At 36.7% G+C, this 23,651-nt stretch overlaps 1 protein-coding gene across 3 annotated transcripts in view; it reads left to right on the forward strand.

Moving 5' to 3' along the window:
- LOC109402239 (transcription factor hamlet) overlaps window positions 1-23,651 on the forward strand; it is a 384,793-nt gene that overhangs the window by 285,590 nt on the left and 75,552 nt on the right. For all 3 annotated transcript variants that reach the window (XM_062849390.1, XM_062849389.1, XM_029864201.2), the window contains exons 4-5: window positions 13,710-13,835; window positions 13,903-14,035. In XM_062849390.1, the coding sequence (XP_062705374.1) occupies window positions 13,710-13,835; window positions 13,903-14,035 (259 nt within the window). The remainder of the gene's footprint in view (window positions 1-13,709; window positions 13,836-13,902; window positions 14,036-23,651) is intronic.

The raw sequence follows: 23,651 nt of genomic DNA on the forward strand, positions 1-23,651 counted from the left end.
CCTGAGACGACGAACATCCGATTAAGCTGTCTAGGAAACTCATCAGCCCACATCATCCCTATTAGCTCGGAAAATAGGGATCTACCTGGGATGACACGTTGCAGACGACAATTCGCATGAAGGCATTTTAATTTGTATCTTTTTAACTTCAACTTTCTCCTTCGAAGGGAAGAAAGCAGCCTGAAAGAGAAGCAAACATTTCGACACCATCATTACCACAAACGATTTTTCATCTGCTTCGGGAGTTGAAATTGATGATCATACTGCTTGAGAGCAACAATCAATTATTCTTAACTTCGTTAAATCATCCTGACAACTTGCCGAATGGCTGAGGATGTTCTATCCAATCCTAATAGTGTCTCATCCTTTTCAATTTCCTACAGAAAATGCAGCATTGCTGCTTGGAGGTCCCAACCTGGTTACATCATCAATCTTCACTATCCCAAAAGAACCCGGAAGATATTTTGACAAAATCGATTACACTGATTATGGCCGGTGTCCGTCCTATCGCTTCTGTCGTCTGTGTGACAACGACAACCAAAAGAGCGAAAATCGCAACATATTGATTGCTCATTTCGGTAATCCGAAACGGTAAACGATCGCCAATCGTCCCGGCCCGGCTCTGAGCCGCAAAATCAACAAAGCTCGCATGTTTGATGGCAGTTTAGTGGAAGGAGTGCGAAAGTGGCCGAAAAATTTAGCCACATTGTTGCAATCCGCTTTTCGGGTATAGCTGTGTGAGCCTGGGCAGCGACTGAAATTTGCTTTGTCTGCGGATTGGCAATGAAGCGACAAAAAAGCGACGAAACGGTTGTGGTTTGTTATAGAGACTAAGGAAAAGGGATGCATTTGTGCGGGTTTTTGGGATGTCATCAATTGGGAGGATTGTACGGGTGTAAATAGGCGATATGTTTATAGAAAGTTGAGCATGTTTGATGGTAGTTAGTGGTTAGTTTGGTGCCGGATCAGTTATGGATGGTTAGAAAAGATGTTGACTACTTTTCAATAGTTGAATTCATACTCTAGGAGGATGGCTTTCCAGTGTTGACAAAAATATTGCTATTTTATCTTGCTCAACGTTTCGGTTCGTTTGAGACCTTTATCTGAGACTCTAAAAGGTTATTTATTAACACAATTAGACAAAATTTCTATATTACAAGCTTTTTCAATTTTTACCGAAGGATCGCAGCAGTTCGCGAGCGCGTGCGGGTGTTTAATTTTTGCGCTGTCATTTTTTTTCGCTTCCGCGAGTTTTTGATTTAAGGGCTGTTATAAGAATAATTAATGAAGAAAATGTCAATTAGTTCCACGGTCAAGAGATAAATCGTCGTGTATGGTTGCATCGTGCCATGGCTCTGGCTCTACCGAACTAAATGGGATACCGGTAACGAAATCTGTCGAAAGTGTGCTTCGCAACCGCACGTCCGGGAAGTGTTTCACAGTGATTCAACCGTCCGTGACAAAATGAAGAGTGCTTCTGGACCAATTCTGAACATCCACTGCTCTTGGTCTACCTGTGTTCCTGAACGTTGCCCAACCGCATCCTTTAGAGTACCCTTCCACTATCTTCACCTAGAACAACACCCATATCCCCTTGACACCTAGGCCTGAGAGGTCGTAGAACTTTCTACATCTTCTTTGGTGTCTAATTAACCATCCTTCCATATTCCTCAGCAGTCGCAAGGACGAGGCCAGTACAACTCTCGACTGTTGGAGAATTGTGTCAGTCTTGTCGAGAAGTCAGAGATAAGTCTCCAATCTTTTTTTTTGGTATCCGACGGAAATGAGGCAATCCTCATAACTATGGTCTAGGGCTGTACTGCCTACGAAACTTGTGCGACTTGCTAAATGGTAATGTTTACTTTTTCAGTGGTAACCAGGTAAATGATTGAACCATAACAATTTCTTATACGCTTTTTCACCAAGGAAAGCACCCCATTAAACCCTATCCAATTTCCAACTCTAGATATCTATGAAGTGGGCCAAGTTCTTGGACACATTCTGAGTAGATATCTAACCAACATTTCCTTCCCATCCCCGCTGATCGTAAGGACCTGGCCAGGTGTCGAGAGTTCGTTAAATGAAAGGTTTGTCAAGTCCCAGGCAACTTTTCTGGCGCATTAAACGTCTCTATCGACAGCCACCCCAGGATGTGTACGGTCGGCTATGCTATGCTATGCTATGCTACAAGCTTTTCAATTTTTCGTCCAGTGTGGTTCTGTGGAACGTGTAAATATCGGTTGAGAGATACTGTTTTATAAGGTTTGAAAACCTTATATTTCTTCACTATAAAACTCTCCGTGTGTACACTTAAGTTCCTTTGACTGCTCTGGGCATAAATTGCACACGATAAATATTCACGTACAAAATGATCATTGGCAGTTAATAACTGTGGAAATGCTAATTAACTACTAAGGAGAGAGGAGGATTCTGTCTCAGTTTGGAGGTACTGCAATAGTCTTGCATCAGAAGAAAGGTCGTATAAGTCACAATATGTTCAAGTTTTTTTTTGAATATTCTGATAAACTTGAAACCATGTGTGAAACTTTCGTATTTTTTAAAGAGTCATCAATATATACAGTGATAGACATTCGTTTAGCCGAGGCCCAAAAATTTTCAAAAAAGTGCCAGGAAACTCATACAAAAGATTTTATTAAAATAAACTTTTTTATCGTAGTGATAGTTTATCTAGTAATGTTTTATAGAAATGTGTTACATCATACTTACATATACACTGAAACAAAAACGAGGGTAAAACCCTACAAATGTCAATTTTTGCCTAGACATTCGTTTAGCCGAATTGAACATTTTTTAGAATTCCGTAATAAAAAATTAACAAATTTCGAAAAATATCCAACAAAGTCATTTTGTATGGTGACCTGCATTATAGATCGACTTGTAAATCATGAATTAGGCCATTTTTGGAAATGTTTCCATATTAATTTTGCATGCATCTCATATAAATATGTCATAATATTGTAAATGTTTCCAAATTGAGATTTGATGTAGTTATTTTTATCGGAAGTGTTTCAAAAGAATGCAATGAAAGTTTCATGACCAAAGCGGGTTGAAAATTTACGAAAAACAATGTTTTTAACAGAAAAAAATAAACGCAAACCATAAAAAAATCACGTATTTAAGTATTGTTTTGATGAAATATTATGGTTTCACTTGCATAAATCACAGCGTGTACGTCTTCTAATAGCTCCCAATATCTTCTAGACTGTATTCTGGCTGAAATAACATGCATTGGACGGCTCATATTTCGAGCAATGGCACCGAAAGTTTTCAAATTTCTAGCATGAACTACTTGTTTCATAATTTAGACATTCTTTTCAAATAAATCATGTTAAAAATGAATTTGGATCACAACTTAGACTCATTTATAATATATTTCTTCAGATTGAATGAAATAAGCCAATTGTTTGACCATATCTTGCATTTTTGTATGAGCATCTGCTTTTAAATAAACAGGGTACAACAATTCTGACACTACTTGCAGTTCCTTCACTTATCAGTCTTCTAACTCATTTAGTAATGCTAGTATCAAACAGGTTTACTTCACTTCACTTCGTCTTTATTTCAATGCAAAACTATTTATTTTAGCTTTTATCAATCCTATTTTAAAGTTTAAGCAACCAAAAACTAGTATATTTAATTTTTTCATGACATTTTATGCAATAATTTGAACATTTCTAACAATAATTCTGTGCCAGATTTTCAAAACTGCTAATCTAGCTTACGTTTGAGTGTTTACAGAAATCATTTTTTTTAAATAAATTTGTTTATCGTCACTTCTCCTTATCGGGACTTTTTTTTAACATTTCTCTGAATTTCACAAATAAATAAACTTTTAAGGTCAATTATCTTGCTAACACGTCATAAACTAAATGCCTTGGAGTATATATTGAAATATACTCACGAAATTGCAAAAAAAACTATTGAAAATCAATTTTTCATTTACCTCGGCTAAACGAATGTCTAGGCAAAAAATGACATTTTAAGGGTTTTTACCCTCGTTTTTGTTTAAGTGTATATGTGAGTGCGATGTATCACATTTCTATAAAACAGTACTAGATATACTATCACTACGATAAAAAAGTTTTACCATAAAATCTTTTGTATGGGTTTCCTGACACTTTTTTGGTCTCGGCTAAACGAATGTCTATCACTGTATTGAACCGAGCTTTGCAGACCTAAGATGTTGCGTTACCATCAAAGTACATTTTTCCTACGCAAACATTCCACTTGCAATCGATTTCAAATCTTCCAAGAATCGTTGCCATGCATATGCCTATGAAGAAACACTTTTCGGCCGTTTTTCAAATCTAAGAAAATGTTTTCTTTTGTGTAATCACGTACAGACAAATGAGAGATCCTATCGGACATCATTGTCATCAGCAACATCATCAGCATTCGTCACCGAACCCAAGGTCCATCACCCGGTAAAACGTAATGCATTTCTTTCTCCTACCCGGTCAGAGCCCGAAAATTTGTCCACTGCTAATCCCATTTCAAGAGAAAATTAAATTTTTATTCAATCGCACAACAACCGGATTACAACCTCCCAGTCATCATCGCTGATAGAAGGCAAACCCGGGTGCCAAATGCCCGGAGATAATCCCACCAATGCGATCCTCCTTCTTTCCGTTAATGATCCACTCTTACACATACTGTTGCTGCACCTTTCCTCGATGGACCTTTCTTCTTCCTCAGACCGACGGACGATTCCGGTGCAACAAAAGCAGCATTACAACAGGCGTCACACAAAGGCTTCAAAGATCTGGATCTGGATCAGCTGGACGCATCTTCGAAGGCTATTCTCTTCCCGTTTATTGCTAAAAAAGGTGAGAGTGTGAAAAAAACGGACTGGGATTTTGGCACGTCCAAGATCCGCATGCGTGCACTTCTTGGGACGAGGCGACGACAACGACGTTGGTTGGCCGCAGCATCCTCCTCCACGCCGCACCGGTGAGTTTGCACTAATAGACAGAGGTCCCGTTCGCAGAGCACTTGGCTCTGCTGAGCAGACGAAGAAAGATGATCTCTGTACGTGATCTTCCACAATAACAATGAATACACTGAATCGTAAAATGTTTCCGCTTTTCAGTCGGCAACCCTCTACCACCTTCCCGCACATCGCTGTTCAGGAGTTTCCCATATTGCTTCGGTGCATATCATCACCGCACCGCTGCTGGGAACAGACGCGACTGGACGTGAGCTATCATTCGTAATCGGATTCGATACGTTGTCGTCATCGCTTGGGATACTCGCACTAGTCATCATGCTGGGATTACGATGAATGTCGGTCTGATTATTCAGTTGGTTCCGTAATTTTGTCATTGTCCTTGGTGTGGTTGGCTTGGAATATCTGAAATAGCTGCTGACAAATTCTAGCAGGAGTTCTTAAAAATCTTGTCTTGAAGAAATCCTGAATATTTTTTGCAGATTTTCTGAGAATCTCAAAAAATTAATCCTAGTTTATTTTTAGATTAAAAAAACTAATTAAAACAAAATCAGTATGTTTTGAAAAACTTCTTCAGACAGTTTTGGGAATCAGACTTTCTGATTTATTTTTTGAAATGCAAATGGCTGGAAGTTTCTTGAGAAAGATATTTCAAAATCTAATGAATTGCTTACAAAAAATCCTTGTGTAAACGCCAATATGATGGCGGGTTTGATTTCCGTTATGGTTGGGTACTTTTTACGACTTTCCTGGGCATAGTGTATCATTGTGCTTGCCTCACAATATACAATTTCATGCAAAGGCAGGCAAAGAAAGCCCTTCAATTAATAACTGTGGAAATGCTCAGAGCACTAAGCTGAAAAGAGGCAGGCCAAGTCCCAGTGGGAACGCAGAACCATTAAGAAGAAGAAAAAGAAGACGGCTTATTTAAGTGCTTAATGTTTACCTGAGTACCTTTAGGGATACTTTCAGGATCCATTATTTTGTTGTATAGGATTCTTGCAGAATTCCCTAGAATGATTCATGCAATAATTCCACCAAAGATTGCCCCTGCATCCTTATGAAATGCATTCCTGTCCTAGTATTTCCGTGAAAATTTATCCAGGGATTCCTTCAAAGATTATTTCCGGAACTCCTGCAGGATCTCTCTCTCTTCTTGGCGTAACGTCCTCATTGGGACAAAGCCTGCTTCTCAGCTTAGTGTTCTATGAGCACTTCCACAGTTATTAACTGAGAGCATCCTCTGCCAATGACCATTTTGCATGTGTATATCGTGTGGCAGGCACGAAGATACTCTATGCCCAAGGAAGTCAAGGAAATTTCCTTTACGGAAAGATCCTGGACCGACCGGGAATCGAACCCGTCACCCTCAGCATGGTCATGCTGAATACCCGTGCGTTTACCGCCTCGGCTATATGGGCTCCTGCAGGATGTTTCCTTTGATATTCTTAGGAAGTTTTTTTCAAAAAAATCCTCAAAACATTCATCTTGAAACTAGTCCACGACCTGGGTAGAGGCGACGAACAAACCCAGGACAAAATAATAACAAATTTTGCCATCATATCTCATTTTATCATTCTTATGTTATTTATGGATAACCTAAATAACTCGCTAAGAACAGAAAATATTATCATTGCAAAATTTGTTATTTCTGAGTTATTATTGAATAACAATAAATAACTGAATAATAACAAAATATGCAATCATAGCAAAATAAGTTATTCTTAGCATTCTTAGTAAAATAGCATCCTAATTGCATATTTAGCAATCCTAACTTGCTTTGTTATTGATGAGTTATTTAGTATTTATTTTATTTCAAATAGAATATTGATAAAGAGCAAATTTTGTTATTGGTTTGTTAGGAATAAGAGCTAAAGGAACAAAAAAAAATAAATCCCACTTTATTCCAGAAAAAAGTAAACAATAACTTATTTTGTTATTATAAGATCAAACCAAGGGCAAATCATTTCAGATCTCACAATACAGTTTTTTTTCCAATCATAAGAAAAAAATTTACAATAGGAGGCAATCAGTGAAGTACTAGATTGAAAGTAGTGAGCTGGATTTTTGTATGGTGAGATGATCACTTCTCCATTTCTGTATTGAAATGGTACAAACAGCGTAGGTTATATGTTTTCTTGACTAATTTGATGCTATTTGAGCAAAAGTTTGGGTAACTGTGTTGTTGTATTATTTATTTCTTGCAACTTCAACAACACAGTTACCCAAACTTTTGCTCAAACAGCATTAAATTAGGAAAGAAACCACATAACCCACGTTGTTTGCACCATTTCATTGCAGAAATGGAGAACTGATCATCTCACCATACAAAAATCCAGCTCACTACTTTCAATCTAGTACTTCACTGATTGCGTCCTATTATGATGATCTTATTTGAAATAACTTATTGTGTTTTTTATTATGTTCTCAATAACTCGATAATAACTTTTTCAGTTTTTCTCCACTTTGAAATATTTTGTCCTTGGTTTGTTCTTATAAAGACAAAATTAGTTATTATTGAGTTATTTTCCGGTACAAAGTCAGTTATTATTTTTGTTCTTTTAGCTCTTATTTCCAACAAACCAATAACAAATTTTGTCATTCAGCTATTCATTTTTGATGGCAAAATTTGATATTCGTTAGTTATTTTCTTCTACCCGGGGAGTTTCTTCTGAAACTCGTTCAGAAATACCTTCTGGGATTCATTTAGTGCTTATTAAGGAAACTCTTTCAAGTATTGCTACGGAAGTTTGTGCATGTATTCTATCATTGTTACAAGTTTTATTTTTGTGTTACGTGTGCTATTTTAACCTGTTAATATTTTCCCAAGAAAAATGCACATTTCTAGTGCTCTGGAGTAATAGAGCATTTTGAGATATCATCTGTCTCTTATTGATGGCATACATTTAGGTCATTTCGTGCTCTGAAATTAACTAGAAGACTTCCCCAACAGAGACATCAAAGTGAAGACGTCTTATAATTAAATTTGATTCAGTATGCCTCCTTAGGATTAGAAATTCCCAGACCAAAGTCAAGCTATGAAAGCAACTAATGCTGCGAACTAAAGGCAACCTGCCAGAGAAAATACGATTACAGGATTGACTGATGGACCAACAACATTAATGAAACCTCGTCATCCTGTCATCGGAAATTGTTATGCAATAGGGTAACAGGGCAAAATTTCTGTTCTGTGTTGTATTTGTCCAAGTGTGATGTCCTAAATTATTACGCATTTGTAGTGTTCCACTATAACTATATTGTGCAGCTATAGTGCTTCATTATTTTTTTCGTAATATCTCTCTTTGAACAGTTTAGCTTTCCTCAGAAATATTATTAGAATTCTCGAAATTTCTCTAGAATTCTATAAATTTCTCCAAGGGTTTCTTTCGCACCAGATGCAATTTTTTCCAGAATTTCATTTCTCAATTTGCCAATTAATCAACATTATGTGTCTTCTAATTTTCAAGTTTTTCCCAGTACGTTTCTCAAAGAGCTCTTCTGCAGATTTCTTCAAAAGACGCAATTCCTGGAAATGTTTGACCGAGATTTGGAGATTATCTCAGAGATTTTTCAAAAAAAAAAAAAAAAATGTCTAGGGGTTTCTATAGAAACGCTGATTATTTTTTCCAGGAGATCTTTCAGAAATTTGGAGTTTCTATTGAGTTTTTACAGTGTTTCGGCAGGTATTCCTCCAGGGAATGCTTAGGGTTAATTCAGACCATACTTCAGGGATTCTTTAATCATTTTTTCTTTCGGTGATGCTTCAGACACTTCTCCAAAGAGTGGAACGAACCTGGTGTGATGGTTAGAACACTTGAATATTTTTAAATAATTAATCAAGAAATCCTTTTGTGAATACCTGCAGGGGGTTCTCTTGTTCTTCCAGGTATTCTTTCAAAGTTTTTTTTTCTGAATTTCATCAATAAGTTCTCTAAAATATGTTTCCGGGATGTTTTTTTGCTTCTGTAGGATTTTCTTCAAAAATTTCTTCTTCAGGAATTTTCCTTTAGGGATTTTTATGTAATTATCTCCAAAAAATTGTAAAAAGAATTCTTCTGTGATTTCCTCCAGAAATGTCTCCAGTTGTTCATCTGAAGATTTTATCAGAAATTTCTCCAGGACATTTTTGAAGAGATTTCTTTATAAATTACTCTAGTGTATGCAGAAATTCTTCCAGAAATATCTAAAGCAATTTTTCCTTGGAATTACTTTAAGAATTCCACAAGAAGTTTCTCATGATTTTTGTGTGGGAATCAAGGAGGTATTTTAAAAAGATTCTTCAGGAATTTTTTCAGGAATATTTGTCTTAGAAGACCCCTGAATATTTGTCTGTAGGAATTTTTAAAACATGTTTTATACGGTGAATTCATGTAAAAATCCAAGAACTATTGGTGTAATCCCGCACTAAATTTTCGGAACGAGTTTCTTAAGCTCTGAAGAAGTCTCTGAAAATATTTTTGAAAGAATCAGAAGAAAGTTTTGAAAAACTTCCTAGAGAAATTCCTGGAGGAGTTCCTCGGAAAAGCCGTTGGCGGTATTTGTAGAAAACTTTATCAAGTAATCTTTGAGAAAATTTTTCCAGAAAAGATTTTCTAAAGATATCCGTGCAAAAATTCCCGCAGGGACTCTGAACTTTGGATTTTATGAAGGAATCACTGAAAGCATTTCTGAAAGTATTCTTGAAGTAGTTTATAGACATATTTCTGAAGGAATTCCTATAGGGAAACTTGAAAAAAAAAACCCTTGGATAAGCTTCTGTGAAGCTTTAAAAAAACTCTTGAGAAATTTTTTAAAGAATACTTGTAGAAAGTCCTAGGAAACATTTCTGAATGAATTCCTGAAAGAATCCGCGGAGAAATTCTTAGAGTCATCCTTAAAGGAAATGACGGAGAAATTTCTGCGAAAATACATGGAAAAATATCTGGAGAAAATCCTGAAAGAATCTCTGTATGAACTCCTGAAGGTATCTCTGGAGGAACTACTGCAGCATTTTCTGGATGAATACCTGAAGAAGTTTCTTGACACATTCTGGCGGAAATTTCAATGAAACTGTTAGAGCAATTCCTGAACAAATCTCTGGTGTACTGCCTGAAGAAATACCTGTACCAATATCTGAATGAATCTCTGGAAGATTTTTCGAAGAAAATACTGGAAGAATTTATGAAAGAATCTTTCAAAGAATTTCCACATAAATAAAATTCCGATGGATTTTCCGAAGGAAACCATCTGAAAACATCCAAAGAACAATTTGGAAAGCAAATTAATAAAGGTATCTAATAAAGAATTTCTGAAGAAATCTTCAGGAAAAATTTTTAAGAACATATGGAAGAATTGCTGAAGAAAACTTTGGAAGAAACCCCAAATGAGTCTGTAGAAGACTTTCTATAGAAATCCTTGGAGAAATTTCTAAAGGAACTCTAAACTTTTAACTTGCTAAAGGAATCGCTGAAAGCATTTTTGAAAAATTTTGAGGATTAATTCCTAAAGGAATTCTTGTACGGAATTTTGAAATAATTTCTGAGAAAACCAATGTAAGCTTTTCTTGGGAAGTTATTGGAAAATGTTTTGAAGGATCCTCTAAAGGTAATTCTTAAGTGATTTCTAGAGCAATTTCTAAAAAAAAATCCATGGCAGATGTTCTGAAAAACTTTCGATAGGAATCGGTAGAAGACTTTCTGAAAGGTTTTTTTTGGAAAATTTGGGGGGAATGCAAGGAAGGCTTTATTAAAGGTTCTTCAATTAATTTTTAAGGTAATATTTTTAAAACTTCAGCGAAAATTTTAAAAGGTACCGTAAACCGGGGTCAAATTGATCTCCGGGTCGAAATTGATCAGACGATTTTCCGTTGGATGATGCATACTTCAAAGAGTTTCCATGCAAATATCGTTTAGTATCGGTTTCCAACAGCACGATGCTTGAAAGGAAACTATTTAAAATATGCTCAACCTAACTGAAAAACGTCTGATCAATTTCGACCCGAAGATCAATTTGACCCGGTTTACGGTACTGTTAATGTTAGAAATCTTGATGGATTTCAGAAAAATTTTCGAGGGCATTCCTGGCGTATTCTTTGCAAAATTGTCTGAAGGAAATACTTTAGAAATTACTGAAGGATTTTTCGCAGGAATCCATGAAGTTATGTCTGAAAATATCTGTTCGGATTCGCGACAAACACTATACGCGGTGAACTGGGTTCGAAACGAAAAGATCGCGTTTTATTGCTCATTGTTTTATTATAACGAATAACACGGTAGATGCGATTTGGTTGGGGTTGTATTTCAGACTAATTCTAGTTTGATTTCTGGCTATCTTATATGTAGGTATAGGATCAGTATAGAACATTCAGGTAGAAAACGAATATTGCCGAGCTTAAGGCCTTTTCGGCTGATCGTGGTTTGCCTATTCTAGTGATAGGAGTGATAGGGAGATAGCAAAAATAATGTGCAAAAAAAGGGCAACTACTGCTGGACACTGAGTGACCATTAGGGTGACTCAAATAACTTGATACCTAACAATATCCATGCAGTGTTTTTCAAATACATCTGGATAATGTCTGGAGAAATCTTTGAAGGATTTTCTGAAGGAATCGTTAGAGGGTTTCTGAAGAAATTAATTAAAGAATTTCTGAAGCAATTCTCGCAAGATGTTTTGAACTAACCTTTTGAGAAATTTCGGAGAAATGACTAGTGTAGCATCTGAAATAATCTTGGAATTCAACAAGAGTTCACCTTAATAACTTTACCAGTTATTTTGCCATAAGTTTCTCAAGAAACGTAACTAGTAATTTCTACAGAAATGTTTTATTTTTTTTTATTCGTGAATTTTAACTTGTGAATTCTTCACAATCTCCAGAGATTATTTAATAAGTTTCTCCAGAAATTCTTTAACGATTGCGCAATTCCTTGAAATATTATACAGAAAGTTCTTCAGGGATTTTCAAGAAAAGAAATAACAATTCATATACCGATTTCGGGTGAAATTGATCACTTTTTGTAGTTTTTGCGAATAGTTTTTGAATAGGATATTGTACCATTTGGGCAGGTGTACTTATTTTAGGTACTTACCACTCAATTTCAGTCAATTTCAAACCGATTTATTTGAATTTTTGTACAGAGTTAGATACTGTACGTGCCTAGCTCTATACAAAAATCCAAATCAATCGGTTTGAAATTGATTTAGTTATAGCGGTAAGGAGTGCTAAAAATTTCATTTCGTCATACCTAAATTCAATCACCTACAGCTCATTTTAGAAGCTGAACCTGAGAATATGGTATATGAAAAACTTGTGCAGCTAAACCAGTTCTACAAGAAAGTTCCGGAAAACCCGCTATTTTTCGAATATTTAAGGTAAATGTCACGGACTACCTTTAAAAAATACCAAATGATATTCACCGTGAAAATCACTGGCATTTTTCGAAGGTAGTCCGTGACATTTACCTTAAATACTCGAAATATATCGGTTTTTCCGTGACTTTTTTACAGAACTGGTCTAGCCGTACAAGTTTTTCATATACCATATTCTCAGGTTCAGCTTCTAAAATGAGCTGTAGGTGATTGATTTTAGATGTGACGAAATGCATTTTTCAACACTGGCGGTAAGTGCCCAAAAGAGGTACACCTGCCCAAATGGTATCAGACCCTACTTATCGATATTGTTAAATTTAATGCTTCAAAACAAGTACGACCATGGTTTTCATCAGTCAACGAGGTTGAAAATTCTACTGCAAATCCTTTTTTTTTACAAAAAATATCATTTGAAATAAAAAATCCAAAATTTTAATTTCGGCGTGAAATTGATCAGTCAATGAAATGTTTTTGTAAGTGCAGAAAATATTTTTTCCTGCTGAATTAACCACCCCGGAATGCGAAAAGCTATGTAAAATTTATACAAGTTTACTAAATTTTTAGTTGTTTAAGTTTGAAGTTTAATAAATCTTAAGAAAACGTCTGAAAGTATGCAATATCCATACTAAATATGTTATAACTTCCGGAAAAGTACCATTTTATGCATAAATTTCAATATTTATAGGACTTTTGATGACAAAATCGGGTTTAGCGAATACTTGGCAGTTAGAAACATTCATTGGAATGTTCATTAGGGGTGATACACAAATTATGTCACGCAAAAATCGACCTTTTTCAACCCCTCCTTCCCCCTATGTCACACTTTTTCTATGGGACCTCAATATTTTTGTGAGTGTCGTCACGCTCTGTAAAACCTCCCCCTCCCCCCAAAAGCGTGACGTAATTTGTGTACGGCCCCTTACATTTGCGGTACAGCTACGGTAACAAAAGTTTGAAAGTGTCTTTGAAAGTCACCAGGCACTTTCGGAAAATATTGAATTTTATACAGAAATATGTGACCAATTGGCTGTAAAACAAGTAAACTCATCATTCAATAACTTTTGAGCCAGATGATGAACATTTTTCACAAACAGTTTTAAGTTTAAAGCGTTATTTTTGATAAATAAAAATGGACCTCTCGTCGATCAATTTCGCCCGAAATCACGGTACCAAATGCATATTTAATTTTCACGCGAAACCATTAAAAATTGTAATTAAATCGGTGATTGATTATTATTCAGCGAAGCCAAATTCAAGCATATCTAGATCACTTTTTCTGTATACCACTTCACCCGGTTCGGTTGGTGTCTTCGCTAACCAGCAGTTTCCCATTCCAACCGCACCGCTTCAGTATGGCGCCCTCTAATTCTCTCTCTTCCTCTTCTCTTCCCCCCAACAGTTTATGGATATGAATCTACGCGGTTGGTTGGATGCCACCCTCGAGTCGGCCAACTGGTCCCGGAACATCCGAAGCACCGGCAGCCTGGGGGACGTGAATGTGCAACAGTATTTCAAAGACGGTTATGTGAGTTCTGCTCTCGATGCATCCGAATCCAAGAATTCAACTGTTTTTCTTACCGCCCCCTTTTCAGCAATGGTTCGAAGTGATATGTGATATTAGTCCTGGACAGGAGCTACTGCTGAGGCCCGCACGGGTTCCACTGGCGCCCTCCTCGCACCATCATCATCCGAGGGACCAAGGAGCCGACGACAGTCGAGGTTCTGGTAAGTTCATGACGTGCGGGATTTGCATCATTTCGGCGGGGATTTTCAATAAACCGTAACAGATGTTTTGGCACGGGACCTTTCGGATTAGAAGCGCGCGCGCGTGACTCGAACCGCCGGAATCACAATGTGGGAATTAAAAAGGATTTTGATGATGGCGGTTATTATTGTGCAGTGCAGGGTTGCGCGACTCGCTGCTGCATGCAAAATGCAAATCAAATGATGCAAATCGTTCCTGTTGATGATGGGTGTGAAGTGGCGGGACCGAAAAAAACTAAATCGGTTTTAATCCGCGTGCTCGGTGGAGATTGCCATCGCGTGGAAGTCGTTGGCTGCAGTCTTTTGAATTTCTCGCGCGTTCAGCACCTGGCTCGCTGGAGCAACCAGTTTCGAACAGTTAGCGTGTGCTCACGCGACTGTGTTGGGACTCCTGGTGGTCGGTTTGGGAAACATATTTGAAAAAGAAGGATTACAATTCAATAGTTTGATTATAGTCAAAAGGATTAGCACTAGTGGATATAGCTATATGTAACTTTTTATCAAGAGTCATCCCTTACTTTACTGCATGGATATATTTTTCTCATATGCTAATACTTGACATGCTTGTATCGTCTTTCTACTTTGGCAACAACCGTGAAAATTAGACACGGTTTGGCTTTTTTCCAACCCCTTTTGTGCTCATAATTCATGCGTGTGCATTTATAGTCGCTGTTCACGTGCTTGCATTACACACTTTGTTGGAAGACAGGGAACAGGAAAAAAGCGATGATGCAGTTGAAATTGATGCTACTTTTACTTCGTCTCTATGTGTATGCGGCTCTGGAAGGATGGAAGAAGGATTCACGAGGGAACTGTTGCCCTTTTTGTTGACATTTATAATTTGCAAATTAGACGAAGGCGCGTCGTCGTCGTCGATATGGTTTGTCGCTAATAAAGTCATAAAAAAATATTATTACCGATGATCGAGCAAAAAACCGTGGGACAAATCGATTTTAGCCGGAAGGATGCGGCGTGATGCGCGGTACAGATTCGGGGCGGGATTTCGATTAGATTTATGTGTTTTGGGATTTAGCAATGCTCCGTTGCAGTTTGTGTTTGTCCGGAGAAAGTGTTTAGGTTTCAAAAGTTTCTCTTCTTCTTCTTCTTTATGGCTCTACGTCCCCACTGGGACTTGGCCTGCCTCGCTTCAACTTAGTGTTCTTTGAGCACTTCCACAGTTATTAATTGAAGGGCTTTCTTTGCCTGCCATTGCATGAATTTGTACATTGTGAGGCAAGTACAATGATACACTATGCCCAGGGAGTCGAGAAAATTTTCCCAACCGGAACGGGAATCGAACCCGTCGTCTCCGGATTGGCGATCCATAGCCTTAACCATTAGGCTAACTTGAGACCCCAAAAGTTTGTCTTGGTTGACTTGATACAATACTTTCATGAGTAAATGTGACAGCTCATATATAGCCACAGCTGTAAGGGCGTGAGTATTGAGCATGATGTTGATGGGTTCGATTCCCGGTCGATCAAGGAACTTTTCGTAAAGGAAATTCCTTTGACTTACTTGGGTATAGATTATCTTTGTACCTGCCACACGATATACGCATGCAAAATGGTCATTGGCAGAAGATGCTCTCAGTTACAGGTATACCTCGATTTAGTGGACCTTCGATGTTATGTACATTTTGCTAATGGTATTTTTTTTTAAATATTCAATCGGTTTAAATCTTGCAGTTTGTATCATGATGGCTTATAATGCAGGGGTTTTCAGCCTTTTGACACGCGGAGCACTCCTTATCAATAAGTTGTTTTGTGGAGCCCCCAAATTAGCGCCAAAGCATACCTCACGGTATACTTAATTCTATATATTTACTGTAATCTCATACTTCACTTTTTTTAAATAAATATCCCTGGCTTCGTCGAGATCTTTAAGAAATGGCGGATGCATGCAAACTGCCCATTCACCAGATCTTCCCTCAACTTTTTCTAACAAACTTTTTTCAACATTTCTAATGTCTTTCCTCATCGAGAATTGTATTATATCCCTGAGATTTTTTGGTAGATACCTGCTGATTGAATTCCAAAATTTGTAGCAAATTCCATAAAAAGGTAATTGTAATGCTTCGGCTGATTACTTGTAAGATGTGTGATAAATTATTTCCAGTGCTGTTATGGTAGAATCAGGGTTAATTAGCCAAGGTTCCCCGATTTCAGCGTCCCTTCAGGTGCACACTCCCAAGGTTGAATTCCCGGGGGAATCTTTCTTGAGAAACTGCAGGAACAACTTCTTAAAGAATCCATGGAACAACTTTTGAAGAAATCCCTGCCGAAATTTCTGAAGAAATACTAGTAACATAGTAACTAGATAATTCCGAAAGTATGGCTTAAGAAATTTCAGAAAGAATTTAAAAAAAAAATCTGAAGTAAATTCTTAATTAATTTCCGGAAAAAAATTAATATTTTTTAAAATTCATAGATAGATGTTCTGAAGAAGTTCCGGAAGGAACACCTAGAAACTTCTGTTGGAATAACCAACAAAACCTCTTGAGATATTTTTGAAAAAAAAAAAATCCTGGAGGAATTCCCAAAATAAAAATCTTTAACATTGTTTTAATGAACTCCATAAGAAACCCAGAGAGGAATTCTAAGAGGTACGCTCGGGGGAAATCCTGGAGGAATTTCTGATAAAATATATAGAGAAATACCTGGCGTAATTTCTGATGATATCTCTGTGTCAATTTCTGCAGGAATCTCTGCAAGAGTGTCTTCTAGCCTTTCAATAACAGACCTCTGTAGAAATCTGCAAAATCTGTAGAAAAATTTCTGAAGTAATCCTTGGAGGATTTCCTAAGACTTTCTTAAGATATCCTTGGAGCTATTTTTGGAAGAGAAATGTCTTGAAGCAATATCTGAAGGAATGTGAATAAATTTAAGGAATTTCCCTAATAATCTTTTGTAGAATTCCTAAAGCAATCCTTGGAGACAGTTCTTTAGAAAGCTTCTAAGAAAATTTTGAAGAAGTTTTAAGTTTCTGATTCTGATACATTGAAAATCAGAAACACAAAACTTCTTCAAAATTTGAACCATATTCTAAAAATAAATCATTGATTTTTTTTTTTTAAATTCATGGAAGATTTTCTAGATGAATGCTTTGAAAAATATCTGAATGAATCTTTATTAAAGCCATCTGAAGAAATTCGTAGCTGAATGTCTGAGATAATCTAATCAAAATTTTTCGAACCCATGCAACATTTTTGGAAGCTATCCATGCAAGATTTTCTTAAGGAGTACTTGGAGAAGTTTCAAAATGACGTTCTAAAATCTAAAGGAATCCCTAGAAGATTTTGTGAAAAAAATTCTGTCTGAATTTCTTTCGGAACTCCTGGATGGATTTTTGAAGTAAATCTATGAGCAGTTTTCCGAAGGTTTTTATTAGGAACTCGTGAAAGATTTTTTTAAAATAATCCTTGGACGGATAGGGTCCATGAAAGAATTATCGAAAAATCTGTGGAAGTTTTTTTCAAAGTAATGGATAAATTTGTAAAGAAATCTGTGGAGGGAAATCTGGAGATATTTTTGAAGAAATTGCTAGTCGAGTTTATAATAAAAGCTATGGGAGATTTTCTGAAGAAACCCACAGGGAAGTTTCTACAGGAATCCCTGCCGAAAGTTCCTGAATGGATCTCACATTTGAGTCCCTGGAGGAATTTCTAGAGAAATCCCAGGAAGTTTTTCTGAGAGAAATTCAGATTAAAAAAAATCTCTCGAGAGCAGTTTTTCAACAAACCCCGGAGAAAGTTTTGAAATAAATCCTAGGGGGATCGTTTGAGAGAATGCCTAAACAAATTTCCGTAGGATTGTTCGGAAAAAATCTAGAAAAGTCTCGAAAAAAAGGTAAATCTCTGAAGGATTTTCTGAAGAAGAAAACCCTGGAAGAACTTCTACAAAAAATCGTACACAAATCTTTCTGAAACTTCTGGAGATATCACTGGGGGAAACATTTTCTAAAAACTAGCTTATGAAGGCATCACAGAAATTTTCATTCAATCTCTGGAGAAATTTCTGAATAAATGTCTAAAGATGAAAGAATCTTTGAACGCATTTTTGTAAGAATCCCTAGAGGAATTACTACTCAAATTCATATTTTTTTTTTTAAAAAAAGGGGAGGAATTTCAAAAGTAAATCATGAATGATGCTTTGAAGGATTTCTTTGTGAAATTTATAGAATAAAAAGAATTTCTAAACAATCTGTGAAGAAAATTTCCAAATAGATACATGGAAATTTTTTTGAAAGAATCCGTAAGGAATTTTTTGGCCGAATACTCGGACAAGTTTCCGCAAACAAAAATAGAAAGATGTTTTACAAGAATTTCTGAAGTATTTTGGAAGATTTTCCAAAGAAATCTCCAAATGATTCTCCAAACGAATGCCTAGAGAAATTAATAAATAAATAACTAGAGGAATTTCTGAAGTAATCCCTGGGTGAATTTCTCAAAAAATCTCTGAAACTATTCGAGAAAAATCATGTAGAAATTCTTGAAGCAATTCTTGCCAAATTTCATTAAATAATTCTTTGTAACTCTTCTGGAGGAACACATGGAAGATTTCTTAAATTTTCTGTAGCATAGTGATATGAAGTTTTATTCGGAGACCGTCGTACCTCAGAATCGTAACAAAAGGCAACCGAGCAGACTACACTACTCATACAAAAAGATCGTTCGGCAAATATAGCATAACCAGTAACCATGCTCTATCAAGTGCTTGTCAAGAATCTCTAAATTTCCGAACCCCTTGAGGAATTTCAGACGGGATCCCTGGAGGAATTTATGAATCAATACGTTAAGAAATTCCAGGATAAGTAAATCCTCAGAGAGTTTTTTTAAAGGAAACCCTAAGTAAATTTCTGTTTTTTTTTATTTTTTTTGGTACATTTATGCAAATAACGTTAAATAATCCATTGCTCAAAATATTGACTTTTCAATCAACCGTACATAGTTTTGGACAAAAGATTTCGATCGTAACAAAATAGTGAGATAGTGATTTATTCGTTACTTAGCGAGAACTACTAATATATGTCAAAAACCTCGAGCCTTTTTATCGAAAACTCAATTTTCATGCAGTTTGTATATGTTTTGGCACATTTTGATATAAAATTTAAATAAAAATAAAATAAAAATTGTTGCTTCAATCATATGTAAAATTCGATTTTATAGACATTTCAAAAATTGAAATGTCCGCTAAATCGAGGTATACTTACACTCCCGTTCAAAAGTTTGGGGTCATCCCCTCAAAAACTTGTCATATTTTTAGGCCCATATCTCCGCCAATTTGTGTCAGATTTCAAACCCCTAGGTTTCATTCAAAAGATAATAAGTCAAAGAAACTTTGAACATGATTTAAAAGAAACTTTTTCAAAAAATTTTGTATGTAAACTTAACCCAAAGTTGCCAAATTTTCTAAAAAATGAATATAAACTTACGGCAGTGTCGCTGGAAGCTGGGTCGACCAAATTTTAAGATGAGAGCGGTAATATGACCCATTTTCTATTAGCTTTCAACTGCTTTTTACAGAACTTAGCAAAAAAATCTAGAAAAAAGGTAATAAGTAAATTAATCCTTGATGTCATCGACCAAAAGTTTGGGGTCACCCCTCAAAATGCCTTATCGGCCAAAAGTTTGGGGTCACTGTCGTAAAACATGGAAAAGTGATTTGTTGATATCTTTGTCATCTTTCATTCAATTTTAATTCTTCTTGGCTTATTTGAAACAAAATGAATGATACTTACTGCATAGACATTGAACCACACATATTTGTTGAAATTTACATACTAAAACTTAACGTAAAGTTGCCTCATTTTTTGAAGCGTGGTAAAATGTGCCAACTTTACATAACATTTTTATATACAAAAATCCTTATATACGTTAAGTTGAAGACATCAAACGTAAATTTAGTTAATTATCTTTGAAATGAGCCAAAAATAATTAAAATTGAACTATAGATGACGAAGATATCACCAAATCACTTTTCCATGTTTTCATATTACCGCTCTCATCTTAAAATTTGGTCGACCCAACTTCCAGCGACACTGCCGTAAGTTTATATTCATTTTTTTAGAAAATTTGGCAACTCAGGGTTAAGTTTACATACAAAATTTTTTGAAAAAGTTTCTTTTACATCATGTTCAAAGTTTCCTTGACTTATTATCTTTTGAATGAAACCTAGGGGTTTGAAATCGGACGCAAATTGGAGGAGATATAGGCCTAAAAAAATGACATGTTTTTGAGGGGGTGACCCCAAACTTTTGAACGGGAGTGTACCTGTAAGACACTAAGCTGAGAAGCAGACTTTGCTCTGCGTTACGCCAAGAAGAAGAACATATTTCATACAGTCAAGTTGAATAGTTTTGGAGAGAACATCTATTTCTCATTGTTAGTTTTGTATTATTTATTTGTTCAGGTTTTCAGTTTATTATAGTGTAACGCATAGACAGAGCCTTATAATTTTGTTTCACTAAACCGAAAACTTCTGTGTCCAATTAGGTTTTGGAAAATATGTTTCCAGAAAACAATCTTGACCTTCTGCCCCGGATCGTAGTGAAACTCCAAGAGGGTGCAAAACCGTTACTAATGCTGAAAGCAATATTTGGCCGTATGTAACACACGAACAATTATGCTTGTCATTAGTGGTCCCGTGCCAGCATAAGCCGTCCGGAAAGAAGGGATACACAGGGAACAAGGACACTCACACCGTTCGTCAGATAAAGGTCGCTAGCTGCGGCAGCAGCAATCATAATTTATGACCGCATGCCTATCTCCACAGTGGAATCACAGTCCGTGACCTGTGCACACGCTCGATTCGAGAAAAAGGGACCCCCTCCGGTCAGGTCCGGTCCGGCGACGGGCGAACAACGATTGATTGCGGTGATATCAAAGCAAATACGGACATGCGGGGACCCGGGCGTTGTTGTCAGTTGAAAGTCGTGAAAGGACTCGTGTGCCCCGCTATAATGAAGTCAATTTGCTTCCTGATCCCTGGCATTAGACAAGGTTTTGTTTCGAATCGAATTTTCAGAAAAAAAAACTGTTTTTAATGATATCTACCCGGTGACATCTAAATTATCGAACTACGCCTCCGGTTATCAGTGTCGATGTCACCAAGTGAAAAAAAAAAAAAAACACAGAGGGAAAAAGCGTTTAAAATGTTGTTAATGATCGGAAACGCACCACGACTGCGATCCGGGATGCACGCGCCCATCATCCCTCATCCTCCCGAAGCCATAATTTATCAATTTACACCCATCCAACAACGATCCTAGCCCAATGTTTTATGATCCCTTCGGACGAGACGAGACACACCAAAATTAATCCCCTAAGTGTGAAATTACGGTTTTCCTCCCGGTGTTCCCCTCGATTGCAACACGTTACAACAGCCTCTATAATGATGATCCGATGGTTGTCATCATTGTCATGTTTCTCGCTTTCAATTTCCCGGCGACTATAATCGGTTCGGCAAATTGAACATTGGGCCGTTTTCGTTCCTACGCGCTAATCCACCCCTATCGATATTGCATCACTCACCACGGTCCTGAAGAACAACAATCAACAAGCGACGCGATGACGACGACGACGACGGTAGCAGCCTAGTAGCAGGATATAATTTCAAAGCAAATAGCGAGAGTGAGAGACGACCGGACTAGCAAAGGCAGAAAAAATGTAGTTACATATCTGATGCATGTATGTCACTCGCTTATCATGCCGATTTTCGAAACAGCATTGCACGGGCGAGATTCGAACTATGGATCAGGAATTGAATTTTTGCGACAAAAGTTGGTGAATGCTTTGCCTTAAAATGATAAATCCACATTTACACATAATTCGAATCCAGTACTATGTAATTATCTCAGACCTTTTATTTTTTTTAAATCAAGATCGTTGATATCTATAAGGAAGTCGGAATTATTAGCTTCTCACTAAGCGTAACTGTCAATGGATGTCTTTTCTAATCAGACTTTCGATTAGTAATTCCATTATTAAATCAAGAGGGATAGCATATTTAGAGATCCTTGAAAAATTACAAAAATGGGTGTTCTGTTTTCACCCATTTTTGTAATATAAAAATAATTACAAATTTTTTGTGAGTTTTTTATGAAACATGGTCATTTAGAAAAAAATAAACAAATAAATAAAATTAATAAAATAAAATAAATAAATAAAAGTGCTGCAAATACTTATAACTTTTATTGTTTAGTATTATATTTTTTATTATTCACTATTGAGTATCTGCTATCTAGAATCAACCTCCAGAACTTTTCTTAATGGTTTCTCTTGGCAAATTCATTGAGGTTACTTCAGAAATTTCGGTGACATTTTCTCTAAGAATTTATGTTTTCTAACGATTGCTCCAATATAATCTTCAAGTACCTACTAAGAAACTCTCCATGGATGACAATAAAAATACGAGAATCTGTCCACTATTCTTAAGCATTCCTTATGAAATTCTTTCAAAAGCTTCGACTGAAATTTATTCGAACATTACTGTCAAGTTTCGGCTGTTGATGATTATGTTGGGAGGGCCATACCTTCAGTCTCTGGAGGAATAACACAAAAACGGATTCTTAAGCTTTCATCCGACGTTTCGGTCGCTATATTGCGCCTTCTTCTGGGAATCTGTGGAAAACATCAAGCAACACACCGAAATAAACTTGGACCTGTTCTTGGAGATGACTGAATTCTGCATCGATTGCAGCTACTTCCGGTTCAAAGGACAGTTTTACCAACAAGTCTCCGACACAGCGATGAGCAACCCATTATCACCCACCATCGTGGATCTAGTGATGAAGACATTGCTAGACAACGTCGTGACGAGAGTGAGCTTTCCGTTCCCAGTGTTGAAGAAGTATGTGGACGACCTTATGCTGGCCAAGAACAAGATCGAAGAAGTGAGAATAATTTTCAACAGCTACCATGAGAAAATTCAGTTCACGGTAGAAGTCGAACAAAACGGGAAAATTCCGTTTCTGGACTTGTTATTGGTGCCACAGTCAGACCAAATGATCAAAACAGAGTGGTATATGAAGCCGATCGCCTCAGGTCGTTTCCTGAATTACCACTCCGCTTACAGCATAAAACAAAAGGTGAACGTGGCGAACATTTTTTTCACCACGTCAAGACCTTCTCTACCAACGTCGAACCAAGCACAACACATGACATCAATTTCACCCAACTAAAACGGAAGGTTACCCCACCGCAATGATAAATCGCCTCATCGATCGATCGAGGGAACGACAGGTTAACACCACCAACGATGACGTCACGAGCAGCGAGGTGCCGATCTACCGATCGATGATACACATAGGACAGTTGTCGGGAAACATCCAAAAAGTCCTGAGCGACCGAAACGTCGGATGAAAGCTTAAGAATCCGTTTTTGAGTTATTCCTCTAAAGACTGAACGCCATACCTCCCAACATTACTTACAAGAATTCACAGATATTTCTCTATATCTTTTGTATTTTGATCAAGGATTGCTACAGATTTTTCCTTTAGAAATTTGTTAAAGCATTTCATTCAAAATTTCATTTAGACAGACCAAAACAAAAAAAAATTCAAGTATTGCTCCAGAAAT

Source organism: Aedes albopictus, chromosome 2 (assembly GCF_035046485.1).
Source record: "Aedes albopictus strain Foshan chromosome 2, AalbF5, whole genome shotgun sequence".
Taxonomy (NCBI): domain Eukaryota; kingdom Metazoa; phylum Arthropoda; class Insecta; order Diptera; family Culicidae; genus Aedes; species Aedes albopictus.